Source organism: Cuculus canorus, chromosome 6, assembly GCF_017976375.1.
Source record: "Cuculus canorus isolate bCucCan1 chromosome 6, bCucCan1.pri, whole genome shotgun sequence".
In the NCBI taxonomy this organism is placed as follows: domain Eukaryota; kingdom Metazoa; phylum Chordata; class Aves; order Cuculiformes; family Cuculidae; genus Cuculus; species Cuculus canorus.
This window is the reverse complement of record NC_071406.1, coordinates 20,699,083-20,713,529: the sequence shown is the minus strand read 5'-3', so window position 1 is coordinate 20,713,529 and position 14,447 is coordinate 20,699,083. Positions and strand designations below refer to the sequence as shown.

General features: G+C 35.8%; 1 protein-coding gene and 1 long non-coding RNA gene across 2 annotated transcripts in view; one reads left to right on the top strand and one right to left on the bottom strand.

Annotated features, from left to right (window-relative positions):
• Positions 1 to 14,447, bottom strand: part of LOC128852580 (uncharacterized) — an 84,123-nt gene that overhangs the window by 22,578 nt on the left and 47,098 nt on the right. The window contains exon 2 of the long non-coding RNA XR_008450546.1: positions 649 to 717. This is a non-coding gene — a long non-coding RNA (uncharacterized LOC128852580). The remainder of the gene's footprint in view (positions 1 to 648; positions 718 to 14,447) is intronic.
• The window catches only part of LOC104054539 (sodium channel protein type 2 subunit alpha), a 69,174-nt gene that overhangs the window by 33,783 nt on the left and 20,944 nt on the right, over positions 1 to 14,447 (top strand). The window contains exons 10-17 of the mRNA XM_054070656.1: positions 708 to 914; positions 1,560 to 1,847; positions 2,479 to 2,853; positions 4,298 to 4,430; positions 4,960 to 5,198; positions 7,711 to 7,884; positions 9,001 to 9,357; positions 12,155 to 12,607. Of these exons, the coding sequence (XP_053926631.1) occupies positions 708 to 914; positions 1,560 to 1,847; positions 2,479 to 2,853; positions 4,298 to 4,430; positions 4,960 to 5,198; positions 7,711 to 7,884; positions 9,001 to 9,357; positions 12,155 to 12,607 (2,226 nt within the window). The remainder of the gene's footprint in view (positions 1 to 707; positions 915 to 1,559; positions 1,848 to 2,478; positions 2,854 to 4,297; positions 4,431 to 4,959; positions 5,199 to 7,710; positions 7,885 to 9,000; positions 9,358 to 12,154; positions 12,608 to 14,447) is intronic.

The window sequence follows — 14,447 nt, the reverse complement described above, 5'->3', positions numbered from 1 at the left end:
TTAAGCAGACATGGCGCTTAATATAGAATCTCATATGGTGTCTGAAGAGGCATATGAAGATTTTTTGATCCTTTATTTAATTTTTACAGTGTATATTTTATTTTGTGCTTCATGATAAGGTTTATTTTCAAAATCTTTTTAAAAGTGAGTTTAAATTGTAAAAATACTCTGTGGCAAAAAAATCTAAATCTTAATTTATGTACTTTGAATCCTTTTTTTTTTGATAACTAAGAATACATGTATTAGTATAAATTAGTTTTCTTACCATAGCTTTTCTTTATATGGTATGTGAAAATCTGCTAATTATAATAAATATTATTTTTTAATCATTTAATCAATTGTGTCATATTTAATTCTTTTGGTTATTTCAAGGGGAAGACAGGCTAATAAATAGTAAGCTTACTAAGCATCCAACCTATGATGTGTGATTTACATTAATTACTCTGATCCCACATCCTTTTCAAGATTACTAGGCATTAAAAGAGATTTACCTCAAAGCAGTATGATCCTTAAACATGTTTTTCACATACATGAATGCTTCCTTTTTTTCTGAGTACTTCGTAATTCAGAAGGCTTCAGTGGTCTTATTACAGAAGGAAGAACAACTCAGTAATGGTTTTACACCTTTCAAATTCAATAAATACTTACAAACTGCAGAGCTGGTGCATGTCTTCACCAGATGAATCATTTCTCCTCTTCTCCTATAGACGCTACGAGCTGTTGGCAAAGCATACACGATATTTTTTGTTCTGGTCATATTTCTGGGTTCCTTCTATTTGATTAATTTGATTTTGGCTGTGGTTGCCATGGCCTATGAAGAACAAAATCAAGCAACTATCGTTGAAGCAGAACAGAGACAGGCAGACTTTAAGCAGATGCTTGAACAGCTGAGGAAGCAGCAAGAAGCAGCTCAGGTATTTTTTTAATAAGAGTTTGAACTTTAGTATATTCTTTTGCATGCTATTTGTTCAAAACAAAAGCAATAATTAACATATTCTTCAAAAGTAATTCTTTTACATACCTCATTGATATGTTAGACTGCTTTCTATATGGCTTTTTCTTGCTTTTTAAGTGTATAGTGTCTAAAGCGTTAATAAATTTTTGAACGGAGAACAAGAATACTCCCCAAATCAGAATAATAGTTTTAAAATAAATATTTCTTATCCAGGGGTATTATCTGGTAACATGTCACTATGATCTTCCAGTTCTCAACTTAGAAATAATTGTAATGCCTGTGAAATATTTGTCAAGCCTTGATTGGAGTTTAAAATATTTTTATCTGTAAATTTCTAACTAATTTGTGCTACTTGTGTTATCACCAGTGCTGGCCAACTCCTTGATATAGATGCAAATTAGAACTCCAAATGGCAACTTTCACAACTACCCTCTTATTTTAATTAGTATTACAGAATTCCATTTGAAATATTGCACAAATCCATCTAGGTTTTTGCCACACATCTAGAATTAATTTGATATAATTCTCAGGAACAAGGACTATAGCTTTTTTGAAAAAAAAAGTATGATTTGTAAAGCATTGCATTAAATAATTGCTGTGGCAGGCAATAGCAGCAGCTGCAGCAGAGATGGAGTGTAGCGGTGAAAGTGGAATTGGTGGACCCTCAGATAGCTCTTCAGAAGCATCCAAGCTTAGTTCAAAAAGTGCCAAAGAAAGGAGAAATAGAAGGAAGAAAAGAAGGCAGAGGGAGCTCTCTGGAGAAGAGAATGACGTGAAGGATGAAAAGCTTCCAAAATCTGAATCAGATGGCAGTATCAGAAGAAAAGGTTTCCGTTTTTCTTTAGATGGAAACAAACTTGCTTACGGGAAGCCGTTCTCATCACCCCCCCAGGTACTGTGAATACTGCAGTTATCATTTTTGGGGTTTGTGAGATAGCAATATCATCCAACAACTTCACTGCAACTTTGCTAGGTAATACAACCAAGGGAAGATAATGTTGCATTATTTTAAACACCAGCTTATTGTTGATACTATTTTCTGGAGTGTATCTAGCCAGTTATTTTGATCTCTTTCATTTTTCTGTTTAGGATCTGGTGGATATTAGCATGCATTTTCCTAATCAATTTATAATAGAAGGCTCTTTTTAGTTCCTAAAAGGAAAATTTAAGTATAATTTATCAGTGTAGAAGGCAAAGGATATTGATGTCTTCTAACATAATGCATGATCTATGTAGATCATTAGAATTTCTAGAAATACTGATTTTTCTCTTTAATACAGATATGGAAACTATTATGGCCTTACTCATGTTAATTTTTTCCCTCTCCAATAATTGTTTTAGGTATACTGTAAATTTACCAATTCGGATGACTATCCTCTCATGTCTGAAATCTACCTAAGGCATTGTATTAAGAATTACACTGGCAGATTTCTGGGGAATATGAATTATTATTGTTTTAATACATACACATGAATTTTGTATAATCCAAATCTTCAGCTGCTCATTTTATGTTTCCTTTGCAGTCTTTATTGAGTGTTCGAGGCTCCTTGTTTTCTCCCAGACGTAGCAGCAGAACAAGTCTTTTCAGTTTTAAAGAATATGGAAGAGGATCTGAAAATGACTTTGCTGATGATGAGCACAGCACATTTGAGGACAATGGGAGCAGAAGAGGTTCTCTGTTTTTGCCACGCAGACATGGTGAACGGCGCAGTAGTAACATTAGTCAGACCAGTCGGTCGTCAAGAAGGCTAACACTGTTTCCAGTGAATGGGAAGATGCACAGCACTGTGGATTGCAAAGGGGTGGTTTCCTTAGTGGATGGACCACTAGGTCTGTTGTCACCTACTGGACAGCTTGTGCCAGAGGTTATAATAGATAAACTGACAACCGATGATAATGTAAGAAACTTTAAAATTACTCCAGGTTTCATGACCTTTCTTTGTTGCACTAAACAATGTTTTAATAGGATTAAATGCTTGAAAATGATTGAGAAGCTGTGAATGCTTTTCATATCTTACTGTAATTAATTGGATTTACAGGGGTTCACTCAAGTGTTAGAGATTGAAGCATGAAAATGGAAGAGAACAAAGTACCACGTTTCTATATACCTGCAGAGCAAGCATATGCATGCACTTGCATAGTAAATCATCTTAGTTATGTTCCATTGCTAAATCTGTTTTAGAACCCAAAATGGCTCAGCTTTCTAAACATTTTGCATATTACCATTGGTTTGATTTTTTTTTTCTTTTAGTAATTTTTTTTTTTTTTTTTAGCCTCCCTTTAAATGTATTTCCAAATTCTCTATCAGTAATCTGCTGGCTCTTCTTTTTTTCTCCGTCCATGTATTTGGTATTGTGCAAATATAGCATAGCCTGTAAGATTATGTTGACGTTCTAGAAACTCTGAAAGCTCTTTTTGCCTCCTTGGTCTTGTAGATGATCTGAGTTTCTCACTGCCTAGGATCAGGATATAATTTAAAAAAATCCGAAGTAAATGCAAACTCATCCATTTCTTCCTCAGTTTTCACTTTCCCCTCAGTCTGCTTTAGGAATGGAGCAAAGGGATCCATTTTTTCCTAGGAGCCTTCTTTTGTTGAAACAAAAATTTTTACACAGGTCACAGCATCTCAAAGCAAATCAGATAGGTTCCTGACAGTTATCAGCCAGATTACTTACTATTTAATTGACTGAAAATAAGTGTCCATGCTCATGCATTCAAAACTTCTTTATAACTGACTTGTGTCCAATGATCTAACTATAATACATAAAATACATTAGAGGTTATAGCTATTCAATGTAAAAGATACCCACTCAAAACTAATTTAAAGGATATAGAAAACAAGATGAATCTATAAAAATTAGTTTTGGACAATAATTTTTTGGCAGAAAACTTCCTAGAATAAATCAATTTTATAAATGTCTTGTGATTGAACTAGTTTAGATGTGAAGTATTGATGGAGAAGGCATGGAACTGGGATTTTTTCTGATTTAATTTTTGTTTGTTTCAACGGGCATGACCTCCAGAATTTCTGTGTGTCTAAGGTGGAGTTAATAGTAGTTAAATATGAAGCAATGGTAATCCAGGAACTAAATTTCAAAATAATTTTTTAGTGGTTTTTAAGTATTAATAGTATTCAAAAGTATAATATGGAAATTTGAAAAACAACCCAAGCAACCCCTAGTCTTATGTTCTGTGTATAATGGAAAAAAAATATGATGCAACAGCACCTAAATACAAAGCTTTATATATTATAAACTCATTGAAAATGAAGAATCTTTTTGATACCTGTTGTGCAGTGTTTCTAAAGTTGAATTTAATTCATGCTCCTCTCTGTTTTTGTAGAGCACTACTACAGAAGCGGGAGTAAAAGAAAGGCGTACAAGTTCATATCAAATACCAATGGAGTTGCTGGAGGATCCAAATTTAAGACAAAGAGCCATGAGTCTAGCTGACATTATCACAAATACCATGGAAGGTGTGTTATAACTGCCAATGTATGAACTTGCTTAACATACCCTCGTAGTTACAGAAAATTAAAGACCAGGCCTTGGATCAGTGAAATTGTTACTACTGAAATTCTTGAGAAAGCTTGAATAGTTTTCAGAAATCTACTCATAGTGAAATTAACCTTACTTTTCCCAAAAATAAGTGATTTGACATTTGAGAGAACTCTGAAGTTGGAAGTTTTACTGAGAAAACTATCCTTAAATGTAAGCGTAAGTAGTTTTCATTTTTAAAACAAGATTATAAGATAGTAAAAATAAGCAACTTTTCCAATTATTAGCTCAAAACTTTTGAGGTTTTTCTTCTAGTCTTCCAAAACTTTTTCAGTCAGCGACAGTAAGTTAAGTTCCTGGAAATCTGTGGAGATTCCTCCAAACATCTTTCATATTCGAGGGATAAAATTTAAAACCTAAAAAAAGCAAATAAAAACTTGTCTTTACTTTCTCCAAAATTTGTTCACTATACATTTATTTGTTTGTTTGTTTACTTATTCCCCCCAGAACTTGAAGAATCCACACAAAAATGTCCACCTTGCTGGTATAAGTTTGCCCACACTTTCTTAATTTGGAATTGCTGGGAGCCCTGGTTAAAAGTGAAGAGTATAGTTGAATTTCTTGTAATGGATCCACTTGTTGATCTGGCCATCACTGTTTGCATAATTTTAAACACACTGTTTATGGCCATGGAACATTATCCAATGACTAAAGAGTTCAATAATGTACTTAAAATAGGAAATCAGGTAAGTCCATCAAACTATATCATTTGATACAGTTGGAACCTGGTTTCTCTTTGAAATAGAATTACTTTTATTACTTGTTATTATTTTTATTATCAGACTTGGTCGATGGTTTATGACTAAAGGATTATGTGTGTGTGCTTATATGTATTTTTTGCCACAAGTCAGAATCTGGTTACCTGTGAGAATCTTCTTAGAGACTGGTACTCACAGTGATAATACGTGTGGTCCGGAAACAGGACAGCCTTGCAGCAAAGCCCATCAGAGAGACAATTCGCAATGCAGGAGGCAATAAGTAGTTTAATTCAGGTGACAGATTAAACCAAATTCAGAATTGCCTTGATAAATTCACTGCTGTATTAGTGCTTAAACACTTACAACCAGTTAACTATTAGATAAAAAGCAAGTAGCAGTAAAGACTCGAGTTAGTAGTTATTTTCCTGGGGAAACACCTGGCGGAGTCAGAGGTGCCATTCTTACCAAGACATTTCTTCTTGGTGGAGGAAGAGAGGCCCAGGCTCATCAACGCATCTGTCTCGTAAGTTGGTCATTTTTTTGCTTCCCCCAAAGAAAAGGGGTTTCAGATGTCAATTTTATACCTTTTGAAAATGTTTTAGGGCCTTTTGGTCGAGTGGGGCTAAGTCAATTAGTATGTGTTGATTAGCCCTTGGCAAGGTTGCTTGTGTTGTCAGAAGCAGGGACTCGGCCGTTCACCGTGCTTTCGAGGCAGGTTGCACAGTGCATGCTTTTGGGGCTCTCTGTGTTTTTTATCTGTACTAACACCAGGCTGTGAGGCTTTTGACTCACCCCAGGTGCCACTTAGTTTATATCAATGTTGAGCCACCACCCAGTCTATCTGCTTTACCAGCTGCATTGTCTGTTGCCAGCCACTCTGTTTGCCAAACACTCGCTTTTGCAAAAAATAAGCTTATTTTGCCATTGGCATAAATCTATTATACCACAGTATTGCAAAACAAAGTAGGAGCCAAATTGGAACCTTTCTACTGTGTCATTGATAACACAAGAAGAGTTGGATGTTATTTTGGATTATTATTTTGCACTATTATTTTTTCTGTTATTTTTGTATTTTCATGAAGAATGTTGCTTTGATTGGTCCATAACAATTTGGAAGGCAAAGAATGTGTGACTTGAATTCCATGAGCATGTGTTGCTACAGTGGGGTTTTGTTCCCTGGTGGACACAAGCTGCGGATTGGGTTTGGGGTGATTGGTTTGTTTTATAATGGCACTAATACAGGTAACGTTATCTGCTATACAACTTAACCTATGTTTACTGTAAGTGGTAATTCTGGTGATTACGATGTAGCAAAATAATAAAGCAGTTCAATTATTGAAATTCTAGTACATATTGGGAAGACATTCAAGTTTAAATCTACGTTCATTAATGTATCAGCATATGATTTAAATTTTTACATTTTTGGCCAGTACAGGCATAGCTCAATGTTTTCACTTTATCCTTGAGTCAGAGATCATAATCTATGGAAGATAAAATCTCATGTTGCTGTTTAAAGTAGATTCAGGATATGTTTGAGGAGAAAGACAGGGGAGACAAATAGGTGAGGATCAATACCTGTTGCAGAGAGTTGTCTTGTGATCATGCCTGTTTGTTCTACCCAGGAAGCACAACCATTTTTCCTTTTCATTTATAATGATATAGCTTAATATTAGTCTATTTTTGAGCTGGTTTGAGTATAACTGTTCCTTCATGCTGATAGGAATTTGTGTTAACTCCCAGTCAGTTAAAATGCCAGTGTAACACAGGTGTAGTTTCAGTAGTTGATGTCTAGCTTTTTGGACTGTATATCACTTTCTTTTAAAGACTGTCAAATGCTTTTGATTTTTTAAAGTTTGATCATCTTTCTAGTTAAAGATAATAATTTATGCAGATACGTAGATACTAGGGGTCATACATCTGCAATAAATACAATTAATTTACTCCCATTTCAGAGATGTTGTTTGCCTTCTGCTTCGGAAGGTGTCAGAGGCATTCAGAGGCAGAAAGGAGTTTTAATTCAAACATGAGACGGCGTAATTCGCCCTTTTTGACAGCTAGAAAGAGAAGATGTGCGTATGGTATCTGCGAGTTCTCATGAAAACTTCATTTAATAACACATCACTCTCCAATTAATCACTAATTTGTATTTTCCCATGGACCATTGTTCAAGCAGCTTCCCTTATGGCAAGAACAACTGTTGCTATCTTGCTGAGTAAAATTCCTGTAATTAGGTGGATGGCAAATATGAGGAGCAAACAGGAGGCCTGTTAGGAATAATTTATTCTTCACTAGTCACTAAATGTATCTCAAGTTTATTTAGAGGTAACAGTTATGCTACAGCTCATTTTGATGTTGCCACTTACCTTCTCTGTGAAGTTCACCTTGTGACCATTTCCTTACTGACAGACCCTTTGTGGGAGGATTGCTGCTTAAGTTGTTCTTTGCCCATTCAACTTAGTCATATGTATTTGTAAAGTAACAATAAATGTTCTTTCTTCAGGTTTTTACTGGAATTTTTGCAGCAGAAATGGTTCTCAAGATAATTGCCATGCATCCTTTTTATTATTTCCAAGTTGGCTGGAATATTTTCGATAGTTTTATAGTCACCCTAAGTTTGGTGGAGCTTTTTCTGTCAAATGTGGAAGGATTATCCGTTCTTCGATCATTCAGATTGGTAAATAAATCAGTGATAGTATTACATCTGCATTAAATAATGCATTATATCCATATTTTATCTGTACTCATTTACAAGACACTTTTTAGTAATGGTATATGTGTATTTTTGTTAAATGTCACAGACTATCTCTGTAAGCAAGTTTTAGAAAAATATTTATGTTGTCATTGCACAGTGTGTACCATTTTGTGGTTCAGAAGCAACTAAGTATTTTTTCAAGGGAAAGAGCTGTAATTTTTTTGTGTTTTTTTTTTAATATGGTTGTGTAAAGCACAATGAAGTGTACAATTTATTTAATGTATATCAATAGATATAAATAAAACATTGTAGTCTTCTGTCTGCTTCCATACATTGAAATTGCAAGAGGACTAGAAGTGTTCTTTTAAAATGTAGGAATTATAAATTTATATTTTTTTTAATTTAAAGAAGATTGATTTTTATTTTTCCTATTGGCAAAAAGGGAATGCTTTATTAGAAAAAATTTTATTTTTAAAATGAGAAATGAACTATGAGACATTCTTTCCCAGTGGCCTTTTTCTATTTCACATTTCCATTTTGCTTTTATCTGAAAATAAAAAATATTTAATTCCTGTTTTATTTTATGTTGGTTATGGGTAAGAAAGAGTATGACATACTTTTTCCCCTTCGTAGGTTGAAATGCTTAACTTAGGATTTTTGTTTGGCTTTTTATTTTCAGACTGTGGGTCCGTCTGATCCTTCCTAAATTTTTTGAAGGCAATATTCTTCTGAGGATTTCAGAATCCTTTATTTTACTTCAGTAGAATCTTGTTGAGCTTTATTTTTTTTTTTTAAATTTGTTTCTGCTCATAATGCCATGTTCAGAATTCGCTATCTGAATAAATTCAACCAGTGTACTGTTTAATTCATGTAGAAAAGAATAGAGATGCAATACACAGAAAAGAGCAAAGTCTAACATTTATTCGGTTTTGAGAGTGTGGATTTTATGAAACTCTTGTTTCTGTGTAAGTTATGATTGTAGGAATCATGTTGAAGTTTGTTTTGTTACTGCTAAGAGTCAGTACTAGTTCATAGTCTGTTTATTTCTGTAGTGGTTTTGTAGCTACTACAAATAATGTCTCTGGTTTTGTTTTTCAGCTTCGAGTTTTCAAATTGGCAAAATCTTGGCCAACACTAAATATGCTGATTAAGATTATTGGCAACTCAGTGGGGGCTTTGGGGAATCTGACTCTGGTGCTGGCCATCATTGTGTTCATTTTCGCTGTGGTTGGGATGCAGCTGTTTGGGAAAAGCTACAAGGATTGTGTCTGCAAGATCTCTAGTGACTGTAAGCCTCCACGCTGGCACATGCAAGATTTTTTCCACTCCTTCTTGATTGTGTTTCGAGTGCTGTGTGGAGAATGGATAGAAACAATGTGGGATTGCATGGAAGTTGCAGGCCAACCCATGTGCCTTACTGTCTTCATGATGGTCTTGGTGGTTGGAAACCTAGTGGTATGTAACTAAAATAATTTGAGAATTCATTTAGAGAAATAAACAGTAATTAAGTGTTATTTAAATATGTTTTTTTCAGTGATTGTTGTTTTGTTATGAGTATGGGTTCCGAAGTAGAGTTTCATGTTAGATTTCTGATCCTGTATAGAACTCTCAGGTTGAAGGATAGGCACTGTCAGGGATCTGGAGGATATGGGTAAGAGTTCAGGTTTTTGTGAACTGCTCCAGGTTACCTAAAGAGAGACAGTGCAAAGGTGCCCTATGTGTTATGCCTCCAGGACGGCAGTTCACTGTTTGCAGAAAAGGACATAGCAGGACCTTTTCTCTATAAGTGATTGAGGCATCGGTTCCAATGACGCATAGCCAGGTTGGTTTTCAGTAGCAAAAGAGTTTTTAAATTAGCCATGCTTGAGACATTCTTTAGGAATAAATTGTCCAACAATAGGAATAAGCTATTTATTCTTAAACCACTCATGCTTACTAGTAGCACAGCCACTTGCTCCAGGATTTTCTACAAAACTATTGTCTGATGAATAAAACTGTGAAACTGATTGACACAAAAAAAATCCTCAAATAGTTTTCTAAACCAGAAGATAGAACTTCATGAAATGAAGTATCCATTTCTGAGAGTTTTTCCACAGTATTTACTGTATTCTGATTTTTATATGATAGTGAGCAGATAGTCCCTGCTGTATCACATAAGCACAGAATGTTCAGGGGTGGAAGGCACCTCTGGAGATCATCTAGTCCAACCCCTCTGCTAAAGCAGGTTCACCGAAAGCAGGATGCACATGAGCATGTCCAGGCAAGTTTTTAATATCTCCAGAGAAGGAGACTCTACAGTCTCCCTGGACAGTCTGTTCCAGTGCTCTGTCACCCTCACAATAAAGAGTCTTCTCCTCATTTTAAGGCAGAACTTCCTGTGTTCCAGTTTCTGCCCCTTGTCCTGTCACTGGGCACCACTGAAAAGAGTTTGGCCACATCCTCTTGACACTCTCTCTGAAGATATTTATACGCATTGCTAAGATCCCTTCTTAGCCTTCTTCAGGTTAAACATGCGCGGATCTCTCAGGCTTTCCTTGTAAGAGAGGTGCTTCTGTCCCCTAACCGATTTTGTGACCCCTGCTGGCCTCTCTCCATGAGTTCTTTGTCTTTCTTAAACTGGGGAGCCCAGAACTGGACAGAGTACTATTCCTCCCAAGGTGCAGAACTCTACACTTGCTTTTGAGGAACTTCATTAGTTCCTCTCCACCCAAATCTTCAGACTGTCCAGGTCTCACTGAATGGCAGCGCAGCCTTCTGGTGCATCAGCCACTCCTCCCAGTTCTGTTTCATCAGTGCACTTGTCTGTTCAGGGCTGTGTTATTCGGTTGTCTTTCTGTTTTTCCAATGCATAGTTTAACCTGTTGTCTTCAAAGATGCTTAGAGAGCTGCTCTGAAGGTTTTAAGAGCTACTACTCTTCTTCTTTGGCTATCCTAGTACTATATGAGCTCCTAGGAAATTCTAGGCTTGTATTACTGGTATCTGTTCTGTGTTTTGTCTTGTCATGGGAAGAGTGTGACTTAGGTGCTAAAAGGCAGCATGTGCTTCACATTTTTCCAGTGATCTACAGCAAAATTCTTGTGCGAGTCCAGACAAACATTCAAGAATGCTGTTTTCTGCATGTCAGCTATTGCGGAGTGCTTCCCTTTGCCATAGAAGTACACATTTTGATCTGCTCAGTCAATACCAAAGAATCATTCATTTCTAACTTCTGCAAACATAAGCAGGACAAAAAACACATTGCCAATATCTTCACAGTCATACAACAATGCAAAAGAACAAAAATCCTCCTAGGAGCTATGCTAAAGCACATGGAGGACAGGGAGGTGATTAGAGGCACCCAGCATGGCTTCACTAGGGGCAAGTCCTGTCTGACCAACCTAGTGGCTTTCTATGATGGAGTAACCACATCAGTGGACATGGGAAAAGCAATGGATGGGATCTATCTGGACTTCTGTAAAGCCTTTGACATGGTCCCTCACAACATTCTTCTCTCTTAATTGGAGACATATGGATTTGATGGATGGACTGTTCAGTGGATAAGAAATTGGTTGAATGATTGTATTCAGAGAGTTATGGTCAATGGCTCGATGTCCAGATGGAGATCCATGACAAGTGTTGTCCCTCAGGGGTCCGTACTGGGACCAGTGCTGTTTAATATCTTCATCAATGATATAGACTGTGAGATTGAGTGCACCCTCAGCAAGTTTGCAGATGACACCAAGCTGAATGGTGCAGTTGCCACACTGGAAGGATGTGATGTCATCCAGAGGGACCTGGATGAGCTTTCTACAAAGGCATGTAGTGATAAGACTAGAGGGAGTGGCTATAAATTCATGAGAGTTTAGACTAGACATAAGGAGGAAATTCTTCGCAGTGAGGGTGGTGAGCCACTAGAACGTGTTGCCCAAGGAAGCTGTGGCTGCCCCATCCCTGGAAGTGTTCAAGGCCAGGTTGGATGGGGCCTTGAGCAGCCTGATCTAGTGGGGAGGTGGCCCTGTCCATCGCAGGAGGGTTGGAATGAAATTATCTTTAAGGTCCCTTCCCAAGAAGGGAAACTATTCTGTGAATCTGTGATGGGTCAGGTGTTGAGAGTAAATTGCATTTACATTCTACTTGCTATGTAATTTTCACAATTGTATCCTGCAAACAAAAATACAAAGCCTAAGTTGTTCATAATGGGTGGTAGAAGAAGCATGTGAATGAAAAATTAAATTAAAAAAATTCAGCTGTATTGTCCTTTTTGTTTTATAGGTATTGAACCTTTTTCTGGCCTTGCTGCTGAGCTCGTTTAGTTCAGACAGCCTTTCTCCTACAGAGGATGATAATGAAAGGAATAATTTGCAGATTGCTGTTGCAAGAATTCAAAAGGGAATAGATTATGTGAAGAAAAAAGCAGTTGAATGTGTCCGAAAGTCATGTTGGGGGAAGCAAGCTGTTGTAAATCAAAGAACAGCAACAGATCAGTTGAATGATGATAAAGACCATTGCATTTCCAACTGTACCATTGCAGAAATAAGGATAGATGAAAACTGTCACAAAATTGAGAATGGAATGGCGACTGTTGTAAGTGGCAGTGATTATACATCATTCATAAACAACCCAAGCCTTACTGTTACAGTACCAATAGCTGTTGGAGAATCTGATTTTGAACATCTGAACACAGAAGAGTTCAGCAGCGAATCAGATTTGGAGGAAAGCAAGGAGGTAAAATTTAAGTATTTTATATTTTGTATGACTTATACCAGTTATATTATTAGTATGATTCCTTCTCATTAGAAATAGCAAATGATTGTGATATGAGATGGTTGGACTGTATTGAGAGTGAATAAACTGAATGGGAAAGTGGAGCTAGAGTATAGGAAACCCAGACAGACTTGTATAAACATATATGAACCCATTTATAAAAGTGTTTGAAAAACAAACTCTTCCAAATATTTAGTTGAATAGACAACCTACTATATATGTACAGAATAAATGGAGATAAAAGACAGGTTTAGGTTTTGGTTTTTTTTAATGTAACCATAGTATTTCCATGAAGCAAGGATGAAGTAAACTACTATGTAAAAATACTAGTGGAAATTATTAATAAAGAATATTAATACACTTTTGTACTAGATAATCCAGCAGAGGTACTAACTCACCTGATGAGAGTAATAACAAGTTTTTGAGTTCTGAAGTTAAAATGATAAGCAAAAGCTGAGGGAACATCAGTATTATGAAGTGAATATGTGAAGTAAAAGTGATGAGAATAAAAAATAGAATTACTGAATCAAAAAATCTTTATTTCTTGCTTGTTGGTGGGAGTTTTGAACCAGTCACTTTAAAGACAACTGTCTGACCTTAAAGTGGGTCATCTTTAGGAAAGTATTCATTTGTCAGCAGCTGCAGACTGAGGGGGGAAGCAAAATCATGAATTTCAGCAGGATCCTGTGAGACACTTGGAATATTCACATTGCTGTGTTGTGGCTCCAGTGCAGATGTCCCTGATATAAGCTCCCCTGGCACCAGAAAACACAAGGTTATTAGTGGAGTGTCACTGCTTGTGCAGGCAGCTGTACTCAAGCCTGTTTTGCTTTGTCTGGATTGTTGGGTTTTTTTCCCTTTGGGGTTTTTCATTTGATTGGTTGTGGGCTTTTTAGATTTTTCTTTGTATTTTTTCTTTGGGCTTTTTTGCTCTGAATTTGCATATATTCTTTCCAAATTTTAGAAAATAAGTTTGTTTTATCAAAGTACTTAAAGAGGAAACCAGGCTACCGGTCCTTTATATTCAAATAGTTAATTGAGCATCTAATTTGATTTCCAGAGTCAATAAAATTGCCTTTTTTAAATAATTTTTTAAAAAATATTTCTGATTCCTCAATCATGTATCAAATGAGATGTCTTAACTTCATGTTCTAAACACATTGATTCCTTTTGGTTTCTTTTCTGTTTATGGTTGTTCATCTTTTAATGTTGTTAATTCATAAAACCTTGTACTCTTTCAGTTGAATTCATCTCATCTGCTCAAATGGTGTAATAAGAAGCTTATAGTTCGAATAACCTGGAGTACTTCATTTTTTTTTTTTACGTTTTATTAGCAATGACACAAAACATCCCTAGACTTAAAAAAAGTATATATTTAAAATTAGTAATTTGGTTTATAATTCAATTCATTATTTCAGTTTACTTGCCACTGCTGCAACATTTTGCAATATATATGCTATGTCATGGAATGATGAAAGCAGCGTATTAATAAAATGATGGAACTGCATAGTGCTATCCTCTGGTTTAGTAGAATTAGTGATAGGAAAAGGTGTTTGCTGTGAATATTGATATTTAAAAATTAGTGCTACTAATAATGAAAAGAAGTATTTACTTTAAATACGCATAATTTGGGGGTTCTATTCTGGATAATCAGTTTCTAAAGTAGCAGCAAAGTAGGCAATATTACTTGAATCATTTTAAAGAAAAGTTAACGCAGAAAACTGGGTTACTTTTTCATAATAAATTGTCTCTGTCTTCTTTCACAAACATAGCAAAAAAAAAAAAAAACCCTAAAATAACT